The sequence below is a fragment of the Carassius gibelio genome, chromosome B23 (genome assembly GCF_023724105.1).
Source record: "Carassius gibelio isolate Cgi1373 ecotype wild population from Czech Republic chromosome B23, carGib1.2-hapl.c, whole genome shotgun sequence".
In the NCBI taxonomy this organism is placed as follows: domain Eukaryota; kingdom Metazoa; phylum Chordata; class Actinopteri; order Cypriniformes; family Cyprinidae; genus Carassius; species Carassius gibelio.
The window spans coordinates 17,848,274-17,870,852 of record NC_068418.1 but is presented as its reverse complement, the minus strand read 5'-3'; the positions used below and the strand labels follow the sequence as shown (position 1 = coordinate 17,870,852).

The window sequence follows — 22,579 nt, the reverse complement described above, 5'->3', positions numbered from 1 at the left end:
CCCCAAAGATAATCCATGTGGTACTGTCAAGAGGAAAATGAGAAACAAGAGACCAAAAAAAGTCAGATTAAATCAGGAGGAGGCAGTAATTAAATCAAAAGGAGCCCCTACCAAGTATTGAGTACATGTACAGTAAATGAACATACTTTACAGAAGGCCAACAATTCACTAAAACATTATTTTTTACTGGTCTTACTGTATGAAGTATTCTAATTTGTTGAGATAATGAATTGGTGGGTTTTTGTTAAATGTGTGCCAAAATCATCAAAATTAAAAGAACCTTAAGAAGTTAAGACTTAAAATACTTCAGTCTGTGTGCATTGAATTTATTTAATACACAAGTTTCACAGTTTGAGTTAATTTACTGAAATAAATGAACTTTTCCACGACATTCTAATTTATTAAGATACACCTGTACATTTGAATGGGTTTAAGTAGGATAGACGACAGCTTCATTATACAGGTATTATTTGCAGCAATTTTTGGTAAACATTACAGCATATTATGCATTGATTATTACAACGATCGCATTTACAGTATCATTTTATTCTGGAGAGTGATGAAGAGGCAACATTAATATGGTTTTCTTAACCCTCAGGTATTGCTTACTTATGTGACCATACAGCTATTTAATTTTTTTTTTCATTTAAATAAGTGTTGTATATTTTAGTTCAATAATATTTATTTAATATTTATTAATTAATATAATTCATAATATTTTAATATTTTGAAGAGATATTTTGGTACTAAATACTATTTGTGCAATTATTATGATTTTCTTATATGTATATTACAATTAGTGTAGTATTTATGGTTAAAATAGGAAGGTTTTAAATTCCAATGCAAATTAGAGTCATTTTGTGGTCAGGAAAAACAAATAATTTTAATTTGTAATGCCGTGATTTTTATATATATATATATATATATATATATATATATATATATATATATATATATATATATATATATATATATATATATATATATATATATATAAATAATAGACTTATTTGGGGTAGGCATAAATTAAACGCAATATGCGATGATGTCAAAGTCGTGTTGCATTGTGGTCTATGGTGCGACCTGAAGTGTGCATATGAAGCAGACTCGCTCACTCTGTCAAAATCGAGGGGTCGAGGGTCTGTTCATATAAACTTCCCTCGTCCACTTTGTAGTGGAACACACTTGAAAATGGCAGCAGGGATTCCCCCAGGGCCAAGTGGTTAGTGAAACACAGCCAAAGTCGTACAAAAACAGATATAGTAAGCAAACAGCATTTTAAACTGTACTCTGTAGTAGGTGAGAACCAGAGATTATTCATTTACATAAATTTGTGAACATAAAATTTTAGAGCCGCAACACAAATGAGCATAACATAACAATAACATTCACATAACGATTTAATAGATATGCACACAGGCAAACATGCATATCAGTATATCTAATAAATTTTTCCTTGTCTGCCTACAGGTCAAAATGAACTGGATCCACAGCATTCAGATCAAGTAGCTAGACAGACTCGCATACAACAGCTTGAATACAACTATTCAGTCTGTGCAAAGGTAAATACTCAAATGCATCATAAAGAGGGAATGAGATGGAAGAAAGGTGAAGAAAAAGCAGTAGCAATGGACCTGTTTTTTTTATATACATTTTTCCTTTTATTTTGCTATTATTATTTTTCTTTTGTTTTTATATTGTGTTTTCTCTGTACAGCACTTTGGTTCCAGTCTAGGTGTTGAAAGTGCTTTATAAATAAAGATTGAGTTGTGTTCAGTTGAGCTGTTCTTCACAGTTTGTATGTGTCTGTTTGTGTATACAGAAGCGCGTTCAGCTCCTTCACGCGGCCTTGTGTGCTCTGGAGCAGTGCCAGTCCTGTCTTATTCTCAGAATTAAGTCCTGGAGATGGGAACAGCATCGAGCAACCATTGGCATGCACTTCGATGACAACCTTGGCCCTCTTCAGACATGGTGACATTTTTGTTTCATTTGTGTTAATGTTATCAGCTAAATCTTTCCCCTGAACAAACATCGTAATCTTAGTGAACAGTTTTGAAGAACTTTATGTTTCCCCATTCAGAGAGATAGGAGTTGCACTCACATTTCACTGCTGTTTATATATTCTCTATATAATCGTGTATGTGACAATCAAAATATGAATCTTAATATGATTTCTATCACTGCTTTTTTTGTCTCTTCTTGAATGTTATCTACCTATTGACCCGCTTTCCACTTATTTTATGTATTATTAAACAGTGTTTGAATAATTCAGTCAACCCTTTTTGAAATGTGGAGCATGAAGAGAACTGTGTCTAATAGAAAGCCTAGAGATCAGTGTTTCTAAACTAGTTTTGGATTCAGATTGGATAGTGGTGAACTCAATTTTCTCAAACTCTTAAAATATAAAATACAGGAGACCTTAAAAAGCATATAAAGTTTACTTGTAATTGAAACTTGTCTTCTAAAATTCTTCATCTATTTGAGTTTAACAGTCAAAAAGGTTTTGTAATTTGTTTTGAATCTCAATTACTAGACTATTAGACAAGGATTTGAGAAAAGGCAGAGGAAGTACAACTTATGTTAGATTATATAAATAGGTATATATTAGAGGTTAAATAGACTGGTCGTCCGTGCATCTCTCAGAAAGCAGAGCTTGGCAAGAGTAATATCACCCATAATAATACATCATACACAGTCTATTATTTGTATATATTTAAAAGGCTATGATTTAAACCTTAGGCTACGAAATGATACATGAATGAATGGAATAAACACAGTGCGCTCACCAATCAAACAGCCGTGTTGCCCCTCTCAGTCTCTCAAAAATGAAACCAGCTCTCTCTATTAAGAGAAAAGTAGGTTTAGACAGTTAACGTTTGTTATTTAATTGTTGAATTAGGCTATTAATTAATTAATAAATAAACATTTATTGATAAAAACTAGGCTATGTCTATTTATTTACAGTAACATGCACCACTAGTATTCGAGTAACTAGTGTTTTTTTTTTATATAAGAAATTGACTAGCAGAAATATATATATATATATATACATACAGTACAGACCAAAAGTTTGGACACACCTTCTCATTCAAAGAGTTTTCTTTATTTTCATGACTATGAAAATTGTAGAGTCACACTGAAGGCATCAAAACTATGAATTAACACATGTGGAATTATATACATAACAAAAAAGTGTGAAACAACTGAAAGTATGTCATATTGTAGGTTCTTCAAAGTAGCCACCTTTTGCTTTGATTACTGCTTTGCACACTCTTGGCATTCTCCTGATGAGCTTCAAGAGGTAGTCACCTGAAATGGTCTTCCAACAGTCTTGAAGGAGTTCCCCGAGAGATGCTTAGCACTTGTTGGCCCTTTTGCCTTCTGTCTGCGGTCCAGCTCACCCCTAAACCATCTCGATTGGGTTCAGGTCCGGTGACTGTGGAGGCCAGGTCATCTGGCGCAGCGCCCCATCACTCTCCTTCTTGGTCAAATAGCCCTTGATGACTTCAGACTCTACAATTTTCATAGTCATGAAAATAAAGAAAACTCTTTGAATGAGAAGATGTGTCCAAACTTTTGATCTGTACTGTATATATAAGGGATGTAATAGTACACAGAAATCACGGATCGGTACGTACCTTGGTTTTGGAGTCACAGTTCGATATGAATTCGGTATAACAGGAAATTATTATTATAATTTTTTTTTTTTTAAAGACACGCATACTGTAGCATGAACAGTTGTTTTTGATTTGAATTAGATTTTATATTATGGCAGTAAGAGGAAAAGAAAATGCCACTGAAGTATTTCTGAAAATGGTCAGTTCCTCCAAGACTATAGAATACCCAAGACATGTACCATATAGAAACAGTCAGCATTTCGAGATGTGTGCTTGAGGACTGCGCATGCGCACTGGCTGACCTTAACCATAAAAATAAGCTTTTTATAACGCTATTTGTGGAAAATAAACAACATTTATGACAGTTGTTGTCAGATTTCTTTTGTTGATTTCAGATATGAAATTTAATCGTAAGCTTGGTGAAAAGTTTTGGAGAACTTGATGTTTCCTCTTTCAAAGAGATAAGAGTTGCACTTGCATGCCCGAGGGGCATTTCAAAGATGGCCGCCAAGTGACATGACTTGTCTTAAAGGGACTTTGGTTCCTCTCAGAGATACATTCATATAAACCCCCACATATTTGTCTTCCTAAATTTTGAGCATCGTGAACAGTGAGCCGGATATAGTATTTTCTCCTCTTTACAGACCTCATAAAAATTACACACAGATTACATTTTGGGAAATGATTGCAATGCAGTTTGTGTGCAATTATGGAATAGAGATCAGCCAAAATAAAACTAAAATCTGATTTATAGTCAGCATGCTATCTGAACTCACTGTTCTAGTTTTGGGCTGGTGCGTAGATCGTCTCTTCTTCTGCTCTTTCCTGTTTTGACGGTTAGTGTTTCATTGAATTTGGATTTGGATTGATCACCTGTGACTGACTGTATTCGTCGTCCAACTTCATGAATCAAACCGTGACGTCCATACCGTGACAGTTCGAGACGAATACTTTTACTGTTACATCCCTTATATATATATATATGAAGAGTTTATTTGCAAAAACAGATAACTTTTTATTATATACTGTATTTATATAATAGAATATAAATAACACAATAAAAATAGATAGGAATTATTACATTTCTTACAAATTTTATATTTGAAAGTCTCTGACGAACTACAATAGATATGGGGATTTTGAACCCATTCACAAAAGTTGTTTTTGAGCACAAGAGGAGGGTTAAAACATGTTTCTTTTAAAAACTCAACAGGCTTATCTTCATTGTTTGACAGTTAGGTTTGTGGCTCTTGAATTTCAGCAGACTGACAAACAATAATTAAACTAATTGCGGCACTACCTTTGTTGATCCTTTCTGCAACTGCAATCATATTTAATGTACTGTGGAGCATATTTTCTACTGCTTTGACTGATTTAATTCACACTTTTGATGTCATGCATGTCATGCAACCTTTTTGGCTAAATGTCTTCCACATTCTCTTTTTTTCATTTTTTCGTTGGCAGGTGTGAGCAGTTGCTTATAGTGAATGGTAACCTGAGGCAGGAGCTCATGTTGGTGAACCGAGACCACGGAGGGGCTGAGTTTCACAAATTGCAGGAAAGCCTGGCACATCTGCTCCAGACTCTCATACAGAGGTATGCAGGCCTATTTCAGATCTGAGAAAGATAATATTGCAACATACTTAGACATCATGCAATCACAACAGATGATTATGCAATCATTTGAAAAATGTCAGTGCTTTTTCTTCTGGCTTTCTGATAATGTACTTTTTTGTCTTGGCAACTCAGTTCATTGGTAGTAGATAAGCAGCCTCCCCAGGTCATCAAAACCCAATCCAAGTTTTCCACCACTGTACGGTATCTGCTCGGAGAGAAGATGGCCCCCGGGAAACCCGTCCTGTTGAAGGCTCAGATTATTACTGAGGCTCAAGCGAGAAACCTGGGTCAACAAGGTGTTGTACACAAGTAAGCATGCTGTTGTTGTTTTTTAATATGCATATACAAGTCTCTATTAAGTAGCATATTTTCAGGAAAAAAAAAACATTTATTTTATTATTTTGTCAAATCATTTTTTTTTTAATTTAGTTTAAATTTATAATTAATTATTTAATATTTTTTGTAATAATGGTTTGATTAAAATCACTTTGCAATAAAGTTAAAAAAGGTGTTTTGCAAAAATGCATTAGGTATCTTGAATTAATACTCTTACAGATTTTTATTAATACAAATAAATTATAATAAATGTTCATTTTTACACACACTACCGCATTCAGCAAAGATGAATTACATTGATCAAAAGTAAATTCATTTATAATGTTACAAAAAGTCTATTTCAAATTAATGCTGTTCTTTATATTCATATAATAAGCCTAACTAAATCTCAGTTTCCACTAAAATATTTAGCAGCATGATGTTTTCAACTTTGATCAAATCAGCATATTAAAAAGATTTCTAAAGGAAAAAAATCCAGCTTTGCCATCACAGATAAATAAATCACATTTAAAAAAGAGTATTACTATAATATTTCACAATATTTCTTACATTTTAATCAAACTATTGAAAGGTAGTGTATACTTACAGATTTTAAATTAAAATTTTTAAACATTTCAAGATAAATATAAATTAATTTATTAACTTATGAACAAACATATTAACAGTGAACAATAGTGTTTTTGTAAATTAATATTGATTAATTGATGATTAACATTTGTTAACAATTAACAAATGCTGTATTGTGCATTGTTAGTTCATAGACTGTTTTATAGACTGTATATCATAAACAAACAATTGCAAAGTGTTTTTCACTTATGCACTTTTGATGGTGATGAAATATTGAATTTATTATCTTTTAACTCAGATTAAAAGTCATTTTACAATTACATGCCAAAGAAACCAAAGTTGAACATGAAATATGATGCTGAAGAATGCTGCATGTGTGCAATATCATCTTTGATCTACAACTTAAGTGTCGTTATGTTGTAATTCCACTTATGCGCCTCGTGTTGAAATCTGCCTGTACAAGCTTTTATACATGTCATACATTTGACAACCTTTGTTGCTGTTCTCAGACATAAAGAGGAAGTGGAGGCACAACAAGATAAGCAAACAGAATCAGGGTTTCAGTTGAGCTGTTAACCATACAGTGGCGATGCAACATTTTAGAGGTCTCACATGCACTTATAAAATATGCAAATGTTTCATAATCGTTCTCTCTATTTTTCTCCACTTAGTGAAAATGTAGGAGAACTTATCAACAGCACAGCCATATTAGAGCACAACACTTCAAGCAAGAGCACATGTGCTACCTTTAGAAACATGGTGGGTCTTGCCACAAACAGCTCTTTGAGAATGTTGATTTTTGATACATCCCAATATTGTCATGTTACCTTAATGGTTTCAAGAATGCTATCGCTTTAATAAAATGTGTTTCTTCCTCTTTAGTCCATAAGAAGGATCAAACGAGCTGACAGGAAGGGCTCTGAGTCAGTGACGGAGGAAAAGTTTGCTTTGTTGTTTACCACAGAAATAACCATCACGGGCTGTGAGAGCCCTTATAGCATTCAGGTGCCTGCTTTACTCATTTGTTTTAATCCAGTGGATTGGTTCAGTTGATTATTTAGTCATCAGGACATGCAGTTTAATTAGATGTCATTATATTGAAAATATTAAATTCATTTACAGAACTTTTTTTAATGATTTTTTTGCCACCCAAAGTGACTGAATTTGACAAAATTATGTACACAATTTGTTTTGCAGTGATATATGTAACATTACCCTCTCCGTTGCACATTTTGTAACTTTTATTTCCTGTTAGACTTTTGTATAGAAACCTGATGATGCCACAATGATAAAAAAAAACACTTGAAAATATGAAATATTTAAACTTTTATTTCCTTTTAAACACTCGTGTACAAACCTGACTATGATTAAGTCTCAGTGTTCCATATGGTCATTCCATCCCTGCTCACTTTATGAAGGCATTTACTGCAGCACAGCAACAAGACAGTTGAGCATGTATTGATTTATTTGTTTTGATTCTGAATTATGGATTATAATGAGTTGACATCCCCCTAAGGTAACTTTTATTTACCAGAAAATTGCCATAAATAATGCAGAGTTTGCACTGAATTCAGCAACTGCAAAATCCTGGAGGGACTATCGCATAAAAATTGTGAATGTTGGTGTGTAGTAATTTTTACAACTGTAACTCATTGGCTTCTTCATCCTACAGGCAATCTCTCTTCCTGTGGTTGTAATTGTACATGGTAGTCAGGAAATCAATGCTATGGCAACCATCATATGGGACTGTGCCTTTTCTGAACCTGTGAGTAACGTGGAAAGACCCCATCACACCTCTTTTTCCTGTTGACGACCATTTTCAGTGTTTTGTAAACAAGTCGGCGATGTGTGCTCTGTGCTGTGATGATTTCAGAACAGGATACCTTTCGTCGTTCCGGATCGTGTGCCCTGGAAGCAGATGTGTGAAGCTCTTAGCAGTAAGTTCATGTCTGAAGTGCAGACGCACCGGTGCTTGGACAGATACAATCTTCACTTTCTCGCCCAGAAGATCTTTGACCAACCAGACATCTCTGAAGATTTAAGCAATATGCCAGTGTCCTGGGCTCAGTTCAACAAGGTACCACTAACATGCATTTGTTGTGCATTAATATACAATATTATGAGCATGTGTTGTGTAACAGCTGACTAGTAGCATAACATTTACATACTGTTGTGTCTTTAAATTCATTGCAATTTATAAAAAATGTCCATGTCTCAAGACCTGTAAAAATATGTTTATAGAGACCCTAGCGCAATTAACGTAACATTCACTAAGGGTTTGACTTGCAAAATAGTGTGAATGATTATTTCTGTGTCTGTTTTAACACAGGAAGTTCTGCCTGGTCGAAACTTCACCTTCTGGCAGTGGTTTGAAGGGGTGATGGATCTTACAAAGAAATGTCTGAGAGACTATTGGACTGATGGGTACAGTTCCAGTTCCGCAGTTTGTTATTCACTTTATAGAGAACTTCAAAAGACTTGAGCAGTAAAGAAATGATGAGAACTAGATATTTGTCTCTGATTCCCCCTCTAGACTCATCTTTGGCTTCATTGGAAAACAGCATCTCCATGTCATCCTGCAAAACAAACCCAGTGGCACCTTTCTTTTGCGCTTTAGTGACTCAGAGATTGGTGGCATCACCATCGCTTATGTGGGTCCCGCTGAAAGTAAGTATCAAATATTTATACTACCGTGCATGATGCACTATTGTTCAAAAGTTTGGAATTGGGAAATTATAAGTTTATTTTTCTTACCAAGACTGCATTTATTGGTAGTAATAGTGAGAAATATTATGACTAATTAAAGTTGGCATGAAATGTAAATGTCTTGTAAATGTCTGGTGACGTATAAAGGATCATTTTGGGTTTATCTTCATCCATTTTTCAATGCAATACCAATGTCTCAAAATCCAATCGATATTCAATGCATAGACCATAGTCCCTGCCCTACATTTTTTATTTTTCAATAGACTGTTACACTTGGACCATTTGCTACTTCTTTCATTGCAACTTTAAAGTAACTGTTTCTATTTTAATATATTTTTTCAAATATAATGTATCCCTGTGATGACAAAGCTGAATTTTCAGCAGCCATTACTCCAGGTATTCAGTGTCCCATAATCCTTCAGAAATCATTCTAAGTTGATTTGCTGCTCAAGAAACATTACTGAAAATAGCTGTGCTGCTTAATATTTTTGTGGAAACCGTGATATATATTTCAGGATTCTTTGATGAATAGAAAGTTCTAAATAAAAAAGTCATTTATTTTAAATGAAGTTCTTTAACAATGTAAAAACATTGTCACCTTTGATGAATTTAAATTTCCTTGCTAAATAAAATAATTAATTATATAAAAAAATCTTACTGACTCCCAAAAATTTGAATGATGATATATACAGTTTGTCTGTATGTATCTTAAACAGTTATGGAACAAAGAAAGTTAATTTTAATGGGTTCATGACATAGATTTTTAGTTTTAATGTTTCTTAAAGGGGGGGTGAAATGCTCGTTTTCACTCAATATCCTGTTAATCTTGAGTACCTATAGAGTAGTACTGCATCCTTCATAACTCCAAAAAGTCTTTATTTTTATTATATTTATAAGAGAAAGATAGTCTGTACCGATTTTTCCCGGAAAAACATGAGCGCCTAGAGGCGTGACTTGTGGGCGGAGCTAAAGAATCGCGAGCGCCAGTAGGCTTTTGAGTTGAGAGCATGTGGAAGCTGTGACACAGATCCAGAGGCTGAAATTTAACAAGAGCAGCATCAGCGAAGGCGGTATGCTATGTGGTATGTACTGAAACTGTATATATTTGCTTAGCGGTTTTGGAAAATGACTAAGTTCCACTTTATGTCGTCTTTTTTTTTTTTTTAAGCTGTACATATGGAAAGTGCAGTTTGATGACAACATCGCATGTTGTTTACTTGATGTGCTTACGCGCTGATAGCTAAGTTAACAACACAGAGATATTTGAAGCAGTTTTACTCACCGCATGTGGTTCCAACACACAATTGTGACCCTTTTCCGTTGGGACTGCATTATCCTTAAGAAATAAACGATGTGCAATCCGAAATGCAGGGAACAAACAAAAACACTTGCACAACTCCGTTGATGCTCTGTAAAAATAAACTCCATTCACTGGTCCCTTAATGCTATTTCTCTTTTGGTAATCTGTGCAGGCTTGTCTTGCCCTGGCAACCAAAAACACACTCCTTTTGTGACTTTTCGCGACGCTCTTGCTCTGATCAGGCTGTGCTCAGCCTCTCTCTGCTCTGCTATACGGGAACGCGCGCTCTTCCGGCAGAAGAGCGCGCACTTAGGACCCATATAAGGAAATTCCGCTCCATCTAACGTCACACAGAGCCATACTCGAAAAAAAACTTTTCGAAACTTGTGACAAACCGGAAGAGGTTTTTTTGGAACAAAAATACTCCTTCAAACGTACAACTTAATTTTTGAAACTTTGTCCATGTTTAGCATGGGAATCTAACTCTTTAACAGTGTAAAAAACTCAGTATACATGAAATAGCATTTCAACCCCCCTTTAAGGTTTATCTTTAATGTTAATAAAGTTTACTTAATTCCTTTCACACCGAAGTATGGTCGAGTGTACGACACTAGGCGTCGCTCTTGGGAGGTCCAACACCTCTGACATCTTTGTGAAAAGGCCAGTGAAATTGGGTTTGCCGAATTTGCATAGGTGGCCACGCCCCGGACATCCAGGTGTAAATAGGCCAGCATGGTATCTGCTCACTCTTTCTCTTTTTTTGGCACCGAATACATCGTTTCTTGTGTGTTTCTGTTTGCATGTGGCACGTTTCGTAAGGCGACTGGCAGGAGCGTTGTATTCAGCGTTTAGGCCGTACTCTCGCTAAGGCAGCACTGGTGGATGGATCTTGCCCCACTTATGAGGCACTTCTCATTGGCATGTTGCGATGTGCATTCTGAGCTTCCATTCAGAATGTTAATGCTCAAGCACTTGGTTTATGGCAACAGACCTGAAGGATGTGTGCTTTCATGTTTCAATCCTACCAAGGCACAGGCCATTTCCTCGGTTTGCCTTTGAAGGATGGGCATATCAGTACAAAGTTCTTCCCCTTCGGGCTGTCCCTGTCTCCTCGCATCTTTACAAAGATTGTGGAGGCTGCCCTTGCCCATCTTCGGGAAGTGGGCATTCGCCTTCTCAATTAACTCGACAACTGGCTTATCCTAGCTCACTCACAAAAATTGGTTTGCGGACACAGGGACATGGTCCTTGACCACCTAGCCTGAATGGGGCTTCGAGCCAACTGGGAAAAGAGCAATCTCTCCCCTGTGCAGATTATCTTTTTTCTGTGCAGAATTAGACTCTGTTACAATGACTGCACACCTCTCTCAGGATCATGCTCAGTTGGTGTTGAAATGCTTGATGGCCCTCTCAAAAACTTTCAGAGGATCCTGGGGCATATGGTGTCCTCAGTCATGGACACACCACTGGGACTGATGCATATGAGACTGCTTCAGCACTGGCTTCATACCCGAGACTAAAGATGCCGTCATGGCTCACACTGTGTGAACATCACACCATTGTATCACTGTACCTTTGGTCCTTGGGAGGATATGTCTTTTCTATGGGCAGGAGTGCCCCTAGAACAGGTGTCCAGACACATTGTTGTTACAACAGAAGCTTCCAGGACAGGTTGGGGTGCCATGTGCAACGGACATTCAGCATCAGGGGTCTGGACAGGCCCTCGGCTGCATTGGGCATATCAGTTGTCTGGAGTTTTTGACAGTGTTTTTGGCCTTGTAGAGGTTATGACCTTTAATCTAAGACAAGCATCTGTTGGTCTGGACAGAAAGCACATCAACGGTTGCATACATCAACCACCAGAATGGTGTTCGCTCCCATTGCATGTCACAACTCGCCCACCATCTCTTACTTTGGAGCAAGCACAGACTCAGGTCTCTGCATGCCACTCATATCCCGGGCAACCTCAATAGTGTAGTGGATCTCCTCTTGCGACAGGTCTCACTCAGGGGCGAGTGGATGCTTCACCCCCAAACTGTTCAGCTGATTTGGAGTTGGTTCGGCACAGGTGGACCTCTTTGCTTAGTCAGAGTTGATCCATTTCTGGTTGTGGTACTCCCTGATCGAGGCACCCCTTGGCAAAGATGCAAAACAAAATGCTCTGACATGATCCGGGTTGTCATTAAAGATAAACTACCCACTTGTTCCTAATGCTTGGATTATTCTGATATCTGTTAAAAGAATGAAATTCTTTCACTCCATTTGTCCTATTGATGACAGACTTAACTGTGTGGACTGTGTCAGAAAGCGAAAGCACATCTGTATACTATATCCAGTTTAGACAATATAGCAGCAGTGATTGTAATTTCAATTTGCTTTTGATGCAACACATCACTCCTATTTAATGTAATCATGTGTCAGCTGTTAAGCGACTGAACTCTGTTGGCGGGGCCTGAGAAGATGACTGTTCGTCAAAGTCTTGCTCTGGAGACAGTGTTTAGACAATGTCATCTGACAACTCCGATCAAAACGAGTCATTTTTGTAGCTCGATTAAATAAATGCTTTGTTTATAATGACGAGGACATTTTAAGCTATGAAACTTGCAGGATGTTTTAATGGTATAAAGATCTCTTATATGCCAAATGATAAAAGCAAATTAGATTTCTTGTGTCCTGACACCTTTAAAGAGCTTTTGGAGTAAGGAAAAGGTTTCTCTTACCTTAAGTTTATTTATTATTTTTATTATAGTCAGATTTATATATGTCCATGTAATATAGGTCAGTAAGATTAATTCAAATGTATTGATCCATTGAGGATTTGCAGTAAAATGTTTGTTCTGTGTCACTCTTTTCTTCTCAGATGGAGGCAGAAAAATCCAGAATATCCAACCCTTCACCAAGAAGGATCTGGACTCAGCTGGCCTTGGCGACCGCATACGGGACATTATCTGCATCACTCACGTGTATCCAGACTTACCAAAGGATGAAGTATTTAAGAAATTCTTTACAGGTATGTAACCAGATCTTTTAAAGACGGTGGCTGTATACTGAGGTTTCACTAAGGGTTTAAAAAAAATCTGTAATTTGATGTAATATTAAAAAATAAGATGTATTTTGTGCTAAATATAAGAAAAACATAAAAAAATGATGCATATGTTTTCTTGTGTCCTGAAACAGTACCTTCTCCCCCTAATCCTGATGGATACCTGCCATTCAAACTAACAACAGTAGTCAATCCGTAAGTACAATTATTTTGCTGTAAATTGATATCACTTTTCAAGATGTCATTAAATTTACCCTGAGGTATTAATAAAGAAACCTTGAAGATATTATATACTAAAGCATAATTTTATTAACACACAGAGCCGTTATGTTAAAATAACTCAGGGTATATAAAAAGAATTGTTTCTACATTGAGTATGACAGGAAAATGTATTCTAGTCATTGACAATGTCTGTAACATAATTGTATTTTATCTTTTGATGTTCAGAGGAGACCAGGGTTCCTCCACCGCCAGCATACCACCTGACACTCCTATGGATATATTTGGGCAACCTATGAGTGTCTATGGGTAAACATATTAATCATTATTTAAGTCACACTGTCACAGTATTTTACAAGTCTTTATTATGTGTTATATAAAAAACGTCTTTTCCCTCCACAGAAGACAGGAAATGTTCTCCCCGTAAGTACAATTATAATTTATATATGGTAAATATGCTCATATGGAAAAAGTAGGACAGGAGATGCACTATGCACTACTTGAGGCAACATCCTAACCAACATAGTTTCTTGAAACATTGATAAATGGCACATTAAGTACACGAGACAATGTTCTACAAGTTGACACTAGTTGCTGATTCCAGTAAAGTCAGACATTAGCACATGTCGCTAAGCTAAGATTCCAATATTCCAAGCCTCAAGTATGTTTTCCATCCTGGAAGTGGCTTAACCACTGGGGCCACATGTGCTAGCATAGTTTGAGTTGGCTCTCTATAGTAGGAAGGCAGTTCACTAGAATTCAGTACAGAGCAAATGCACCCGGATAAATGACTGTTTAACCACTGACTATTGTGATTCTGTTGCCCTTTCCCAGACTTCCTCAATCTACACCCCCATATATGCCAGAGCAAATACCTGTTCAAGGACCACTCTTCCAATCACCCATGTGAGTCACAGCCACAGTAAGGTTTCCTGTAAATTAGGGTATATTTGATGTATCAGCTTCACTTTCTGTCCATCAACTTTGTTTATCTTTTAACAGGCCACAAGCTCCCTCAAGTGAAGAAATAGACATGGAAGCACTGGAGGGAATTTTGTCATCAATTTGTCAAAAAGACTAACAAAGATCTTCATTAGAGGTACAGGCCCACAGTTCTTCTTGGACAAAGGCTTTTGGATGGCTTGGTGCTCTAAGGACATCCAGCACAACTCGCACATCCCAAGGGACACATTACCCATTTTTCCCATAACAAGTGTATAAGTAGTAATGCACTTTTCTTAAATTAATTTCCATGAATCATTGGGTGGTGGGTGTTTTTATCACATGGATTGTTTTCATCTTGACGTCACATTCGCTTTCTCTTGCATAAACACACTAAACATGCAGTTTAAAGAAACAGTGTGTTTCACTCAATCATAGTGAATGCTTGCTAGCAACATTTGAATGAAATTTCTATGAGAAGGTGAACCTCTGGCTTAAGAGTCTTATTAGAATGCAGCACATAAACACACAAGTGGTTCCCTGTTTCGGTCTTATGACTGCTCTTGAAAGTAGTATTATAACTGACAAGTGGAACAGGAAATTATTTGCTATCAGGTGGTTTTATCAAGAGAGACCAAATAGATTGAACATAATACACATTTTTGTCTGCCAGAAGATTTTTTCCCTTTAAATCTGATGCAGAAAAACATATCCAGGGACCAGAGTAGATTAGTGACATTTTACTCTCAATGTCCTTAATGCAATGTATTGTGTGCACAGACAGACAATGATACTTTTAGACCTTTTAGAAATAATATGTTTTGTGCCATATTCGGTTGTGGGATTTGCATGACTTGTGTGTGATTGCATATTCAATATTCAGTATTCATCTACACTCTACAGTCAGGTTTGGCCATTAATGCTAAAATTAAAGTTTTTAAAATTACATCACTAGTGAGTTTTGCTTTACTCTGTCATTTATCATTTGTTCCTTCAGCTGCAGGCCTGCAAACCTCTCTTTACATCATTGATGAGTATAAATCATGTAAAATACATATCATGTGCACAAAATAACAGTAATGTTTTATGTCAGATGTAGACAATACTGTTCCTGTTTACTCTACAGTGTTCTGTGTGCACCTTTTCTGTGCTTAATCTTTAGTGCTACAAGTCGTCAACGCTCTTGAAATGGAAATGTAATATACAGTTTCTATTCTGTAAACTGTGATTTTTGCCGTCCAACAAATACTGTTCTATATCTTGTAAAATATAAAGCTTTCATCTAAGTGCTTAGAATATGAAAGTATATCGAATGGGATATTATTCAAAGGTGTAATGAGTAACTGTCTGTATGTATTTAGTCTAGAAGGGAAGTTCCACAGAGTTGTGTTTCTGTTGTCTATTCAGATGTTCTTTCTGTAGCACTAACTGATGAATGAGCTAGATATGCACCTGCCTGATCGATAACCGGAAATCTCGTCATATTTCTGTTTCCAGCCACAGAGAAGTGTAAAGCACTTATGCATTTGTCAATGAAAAATGTAAAAGTTGCCATTTTTCTTTTTTTAATACATGTGACAAATATGTAAAGCAGGTATGAGATTTAAAAAAGAAAAGAGAGAAATGTTCATATTTCAAAGTTTTAAATCTGATTAATAAAGTCAAAATCCATTTGTGACAGATTCCCTTGCCTGCGTATTAAATAGTTAAGGATTTGTCCAGAATATATGATTCTCACACATTTCAATAGATTAAAAAAAAAAGTTATATGGCAATTAACAAATGTAAGTGTTAATTTAGAGATGATAAAAAATGACTATTATTGATGATATTTAAGCAATGTGGCATTATTTCACACTCCATAGTCCTCATCGAACTACCAAATAAAAGACATTCACTAACTTAAAATGATTATACTCGACCAGCTTTAACATTTGAAATTAAAAAAAGCTAATCTTTACAATTTACGCAAGACTTTGAGAACACTATGATGTCTGATTTTCACGTAAACCCTGATGTTCATATGTAGAGAGTCCATTTAATTAAATGGTTTAAATAAAAGTTTGCTTACAGAGCAAAATGGTGAGGTTTGAAGACCTTTCATGTGACTCTGGTCTCCCTTCAGATAAGAGGACACTAGTGGAAAGAGTGCAGAAAGGGACAGGGTGGATGTAGCGATCACCTTTTCATTCCATCAGATCCAAATGCTACAAGAACATCCCAATCGCTCAGCAATCATCTAATCCAACAAAAAGAGTTGACTGAATTACCTTCGCAAAGCCCTCTTCAACTGTGTAAAACAGGAATAGCCATTGTATCATAATATGTCTATGATGTTTGGAACCAGGTCTGCTCACATTAGTGGCTTAATTTATTTTACAATGAATTACACATACTGTATATTCTCTTGATTGAGACAAATTATTGCTTTTCTCTAGGTTAGCTATTTACACAAAAATAATGTCAAAGCCCCTAATCTAAACAAGACATCTATGCATGCATTTATGGCAGAAAAAGTTCAATGAAAATGCCTGAAACTGTATGAATCAGATAAAAAGTACTCCATAATACTTTTGGAAGTATAGACTCTAGAAGTTTTGTAAATCACACAATGGGAAGAAAATTAAGTGCTTTTATCAGGTAAAAGCTAAAAGTTAGGATATCACAATAGTTGCATTTTGCGTGTTTATTATTTTATATGAATGATGGTGTGACTGTGCTTCTTTTAAAGAAACACATGCTGGGCCATTAGGCCACGGTTAAACAATACAACAGTTGAAAGCAGACTCAAAGAGGGATCCAAAATCCCAAAGGATTTATAAAGGTTTTAGTCGTGAATTAACATCCACCTAAACCAAGGTTAAATTTTTGGAGATAGAAAAAATAACATTGCATGAATACAAACACATGGCGAATGGTGGAAATGGAAGAGCCAAACTGAAAACTCTCGGAAAACACACACACACACACACACCACGCACAACTGAATAATGTTGACTGTAAATAGAATGTAAAGAAATCGGTTGCATAATGCAAATAATATAGTACATGTGTCACATCTCTGAAATATCAAAGAAAAAATGAACTGAAATGAAAGAGATTTAAACCCTGTGAAACTGGAAAGCATGCAGAAGTCCACTTCTAGTGTATTTCACTCTTAGTAGACTAGAAACGACAGAGGTGCCCCTGAGCGGCGTTAGCCACCTGATCTCGCTCCCTATACCTGGCGGTACAGAGCGCAATCCTCAACAGGAAGTCCTCTTCTTACCCTCATTCATAGTCCTTGGGCAGAGGTTATAGTGTCTCGATTGCCTTTGGAATTGTGTGTGATTCTCCCTACAGAAAACTCTGTTGGTATGTAAGAGGTGTGTGAGGATGAGGTGTGAGAAATGATAGTACGTATGTATGTGACGCATCAGGGATCCAAAGTTTCCTGGCAGTGTTTATAAGGCTTGTGTTTTGATCTCAATCGACTCTCCTCGGGTCTCCTGCTGGGCTTCGGCCTCGGGAGATCGGTTGCCCTTGAGAACAGCGAGTCTCTCAGACAGGCCGCGCATCCGGGGAAAGAGCAAGAAGTCGTAGAGCAGAGCACCAATAGCACTGCCGATCATAGGGCCCACCCAGTACACCTATCGGAAAGTGAGACAACAGATAGAAAATAGTTGTATCTATGAATTAGTTAGCAAAATGTGCCTTCATCTAAATACAGTGGAAATTTGCCTCACCCAGTGGTTAATAAAGTTCCTGAAAAGCACAGCAGGGGCAAAAGACCTGGCAGGGTTCATTCCAGCTCCAGTGTAATACATCTGCAGAGATTAATGTCAAGTCAAATTTATTTGTATTTTCACAATACACATTGTTTCCAAGCAGTTTAGCAGATTAGAACTGGTCGATAATGTAGTTTCTTTTTTACAATGATATATGCCAGTGATCCTCAAATCTGGCTCGCGAGATCCAGTTTCCTGCAGAGTTTAGCTCCGACTCTAATTAAACACACCTGCCTGTGATTTTCTGCTGATCCTGAAGACACTGATTTGCAAACTCATGCGTGTTTGATTAGGGTTAGAGCTAAACTTCGCATGAAAGTGGATCTCGCGAGCCAGATTTGAGGATCACTGATATAAGCAATGAAGCAGTAGAGATGTGCTATTTAATATATATATATATATATATATATATATATATATATATATATATATATATATATATATATATATACCAAAGTTGGTCATGTTTATATATGCAGATTTATAGATGTTTTAATTTATAAGGAGCCAGGCAATAATATACTTACATTTTGCCATAAACAAAAAATTATCAAGAAAAAATCTTTTTCAAATAGCATTACATAACTAATAGTGTCAGAACTCTTTTAACTGGTGGGTCTATATGGGTTTATATAAATAAAACATTGAAATAGACTTATTAACTTTTTTTAAAAGGGAGAAAATGTTCAAAGATCTCATTACACATCCGTTACTTGAAGAGAAAAATGTTATGGTCATAATTTATTCACCAACATGTCATTCCTAACCTGGATGACGACTTCTGCAGAACACGTAAGGAGATATTTTGAAGAATTTCTGCTATTTTTTGTCCATACAATAGAAGTAACAAAACAACCCTGGACCCCACTGACACTGACAGAATAAAGTCATAACGTCACATGATGGTGAATAAATAATGACATTTCCATTTTTAGGTGAACTATTTATTTAAAACAGCTAATTACTTGATGCTTGTTTTGCCTAGTGTTTCTGTTCCACATGTTAGGCAAGTAAGTTAGCAAGTAAGCAAGCAGTGTTTATTTGCAGGAGTTTTTGTTGACATTTTAGTGCTTTTTGCTTAGTAAAATCAGGGCCAATAGAAAACCATTGATTTTAAGCCTTTTGAATGGGATCTTACCCCCAGCAGGTGGCCCACAAGCACTGAGAAGCCAATGGACAGGGCAGCAGACCCAAGTCGACCATTTCGCCTCTCATCCATCACAGCGAAGACCACAACCACAAGTTGCAGAGTCAGGAATATCTCTATAGTGGTGGCCATTCCCACACTGATGCCTGGCTGAAGCTGAAAGCATATATAAACACACACTTTACAAATGACAGTAAAAATAGTTATCCAAATACATTTACTGTCCACTATTTTATTTATGTGAAGTAGGCTTCCTTTAGCGGGTCCCCTGATGGTTTCAAGCATTGCTCAATCATTTTGCATCACTAGTTAACGATCCATCATTTCATCTAATGAGCTCACTAAAACAAATACACTCTCTTACTGTGTTCAGGCCAAGATTGCCCCTCATATTGCTTGGCGTGACCCCATACAGCACAGCGGCTCCAGCTAGAGCTCCCAAGCACTGAGCACAGATGTAGAAGAATGCACGAAACAGGGACATCTGAGAGCCAATCAGGTAGGCAAACGTGACAGCCGGGTTGATGTGGCCGCCGCTGATGTGACCGATAGACTGGATGAGTGTGGCAGCAGCCAGACCGAAGCAGAAAGCAACTTGGAGCACGTTGTGTGGTCCGGTGGTCCAACGCAGAGCTGATCCCAGCCCGAAAAACACAAAGAACATGGTGCCATAGAACTCGGCAAACACAGCCCGCCAAAAAGACATGGACCGGAACTCCCACATGGCTGCGATAACTCAGAGGCGATGCCAAGAAATGGAGGGATGTGAGTGTGAGAGGGAGAAGAACCTCCAAAAGAACCAAAAAAAGAGCTTCTTGGATGTGATCCCTTTGACTTTTTTGTGGATGGACACAAAAAACAAAATGAGTAGAAACTATGAAAAACCAAGCATAAATGCTTCTATAAACCTAGAGAGTTTGCGCCAAAAGCAGCCCTTGTTCACAAGTCTGAAATCATCTGTCCCATTGATTTCTAACCTGTGGTTTTAGTCATAAAACCTTCAGTGTGATTCTGGCAGGTGATGTCTGCATCTATGTAAAAGTTCTAGATGATGTTGAATAGAAGAACACGGATAGACAAATGATGAGCATGTCCAGCAGACATTCAACCTCTCTGATGGGAAAGCGAGAGGCCAGAGGGGTATTTATAACGACTGTGACCCTCAGTGACACTATAATCCTTTGGCAGAATTGTGGGAGGGGGCTGCAGACAATACAACAAATCAAATTAAAAAAAAATCTTTACCCATTACTCTCCCGCTTTTAGCTTATGGTTGTCAAACTAAAGCTTAAAATACTGCCTGCAAATTTGCAATTGAGTGGTGTTAAAATGTTAAACACTAACTTGGTGGGACATTTTTCTAATCATAAAACTTTTGTTTTGCTAAAAAAATAACAAATGAATCCTGTCTCAAACTTTAGGAAAAAGGTCATAAAAGAAGCAAAAGGGGAACTAGCATGTTAATCAGATGTGGGAATATGATGACATTTCAAAGTACAGCCCCAGAGGACAACTTTCCCACTCCAGCTCACGATAGGAAACAGTGTTTAGGAACTGTCTCTTCTCTAGCCCCGGCTACAACACCAGGGCCCCTTCACAGTGTGGATTAAGTGCTGACACAAAGAAACAATACCTCTCGTACAACAGAAGGAGGCCTCACACGGATGTAATGAATCATAACTGACACCCCACATGCACAGGACAGAAAATATATAGGGGTCAATATCACCACAGAGTGCCTTTCAACGCTCAATACTCAAAACACTGGTTTTAATTTCCCATTCGCTTTATGTTATATCATAAATAGAGGACACTCAAGTGCTATAGAAATATTAGCTGATCTCCCACATATTTTTGATAATGACTTTTTCAGATAATTAAGGGCCATTATTCGAAGCATAAACTATATGATATGTCCACCTTGTCATGGACATATATTACTCTTAAATATGTTTTCATTGCAATAATAAGATGCAAATTATACTTTCTGAAAGGTATGATGTCCCTTTAATAAATGGTTATTAAACAAATTATATAATAACATTAAATAATATATTAATTACATCCTCAATCACATTAACAAATACCCCCCCCCCCCCCCCCACACACACCATATCATTTTATTTTTTAGCAATATTAACAACAAATGATTTTTTTAACAACGATAGGGTGGAAACTTTGAGCTTCAATTAGCATATTAGCTGACCAAACTGTTTAGTATGGTTGTTCAGGAGAATTTGGTATATTTCAACTTACATATTTTGAATATATTATATTCAAATCACTTCTGGCATATTTTGTGCCGACAGGGTGGACATGTTTAGCTTTGGCAAGTTAGCAAACTCACACGAAGAAAATGTGTAACTTATTCACCTCAGCCACTGAAGAGACAAAAAACAAATCTGTAGTCTTGATGTCACTGAAGGGGATGGCCTTTACTTAAAGGAGCGGATTCCCCAATACAACAGGGGGGACAACCATTCAAGGGACATGGACAAACTCTTATTTTTTATTAAATAAAAAATAGTTTATAGTTTCAATACACTCAAATTGAGTAATCTCTTATTTAATAAAATATGAATAGGATATTTTTATTTTATTTATTTTTTTATTTTATGATTTGACAATATTCAACTATCATTCAAATTGAATGAGCAGTGCATGGGACATAGCAAAATAACACAGATCCTTTTACACAAAACTAAAAATGTATCTAAAGAGCCAGGTGCCAATGCTTTTGTTATGTATATAAAAATTTAAAGTGATACTGACCCATAGGTCTTTTAGTAAAACATTAAGAAAAATCTATAATAAATGAATGAAATGAAAAATTAGATATGATTGTGCATGCAAATGCATAAATGTACATAATAATGTAAATAATTTAATAGAAGGTAGATGCTTTTATCTAAAACAAAATACTGAATGCAAAGTGTTAGTTATTATTATTTCCAGCCCCCTACCCTGGTCAGGACAGATCCAGCTGGTTCTGTGCAGAACTGATTAGGCAGAGTTTTACATTGTGTGTGCTGGCAGGACTGCTGGCCTGAGGCCCAATAAAGCTCTGGAAAATCCATGTTTGGATGCAGGAGGTGATAGTGGGGTGGGGGCAACACTGAGCCTCTTCTCTGGGCAATCATGGTGAGCTATAGACTAGTGAAAGAATACTGCTTCGCTTGTGTTTTTTGCTCTTTCATCTGGGATAAACCAAAATGCTGGCAGCAACAGTTTCTGTTGCCTTCTTTGATTAAAATTGTTATGGTGGGGTTTGGTTGTTGTCTGAAATGAGCATGATAACTAATCTGAAGGATAAGTCAT

At 36.6% G+C, this 22,579-nt stretch overlaps 2 protein-coding genes across 4 annotated transcripts in view; one reads left to right on the top strand and one right to left on the bottom strand.

Annotated features, from left to right (window-relative positions):
• Positions 1-16,029, top strand: part of LOC128011339 (signal transducer and activator of transcription 5B) — a 36,011-nt gene extending 19,982 nt beyond the window's left edge. For 2 of the 3 annotated variants that reach the window (XM_052593627.1, XM_052593625.1), the window contains exons 6-21: positions 1,471-1,562; positions 1,823-1,971; positions 5,082-5,213; positions 5,367-5,543; positions 6,809-6,896; positions 7,020-7,142; positions 7,810-7,902; positions 8,011-8,214; positions 8,467-8,561; positions 8,671-8,804; positions 13,004-13,153; positions 13,321-13,381; positions 13,634-13,714; positions 13,808-13,828; positions 14,240-14,311; positions 14,408-16,029. In XM_052593627.1, the coding sequence (XP_052449587.1) occupies positions 1,471-1,562; positions 1,823-1,971; positions 5,082-5,213; positions 5,367-5,543; positions 6,809-6,896; positions 7,020-7,142; positions 7,810-7,902; positions 8,011-8,214; positions 8,467-8,561; positions 8,671-8,804; positions 13,004-13,153; positions 13,321-13,381; positions 13,634-13,714; positions 13,808-13,828; positions 14,240-14,311; positions 14,408-14,486 (1,751 nt within the window). In that variant the 3' untranslated portion in view covers positions 14,487-16,029. The remainder of the gene's footprint in view (positions 1-1,470; positions 1,563-1,822; positions 1,972-5,081; positions 5,214-5,366; positions 5,544-6,808; positions 6,897-7,019; positions 7,143-7,809; positions 7,903-8,010; positions 8,215-8,466; positions 8,562-8,670; positions 8,805-13,003; positions 13,154-13,320; positions 13,382-13,633; positions 13,715-13,807; positions 13,829-14,239; positions 14,312-14,407) is intronic. The other variant, XM_052593626.1, reaches the window with a different exon arrangement.
• Positions 16,030-17,133: 1,104 nt separating this feature from the next.
• On the bottom strand, positions 17,134-20,650 carry LOC128011195 (lens fiber major intrinsic protein-like). Its single transcript, XM_052593359.1, has 4 exons — positions 19,626-20,650; positions 19,253-19,417; positions 18,073-18,153; positions 17,134-17,976 (listed from the first exon to the last, which is right to left on the bottom strand). The coding sequence occupies exons 1-4, from the start codon at positions 19,983-19,985 to the stop codon at positions 17,791-17,793; spliced, it is 792 nt and encodes a 263-aa protein (XP_052449319.1). The 5' UTR covers positions 19,986-20,650; the 3' UTR covers positions 17,134-17,790.
• Positions 20,651-22,579: the final 1,929 nt, after the last annotated feature.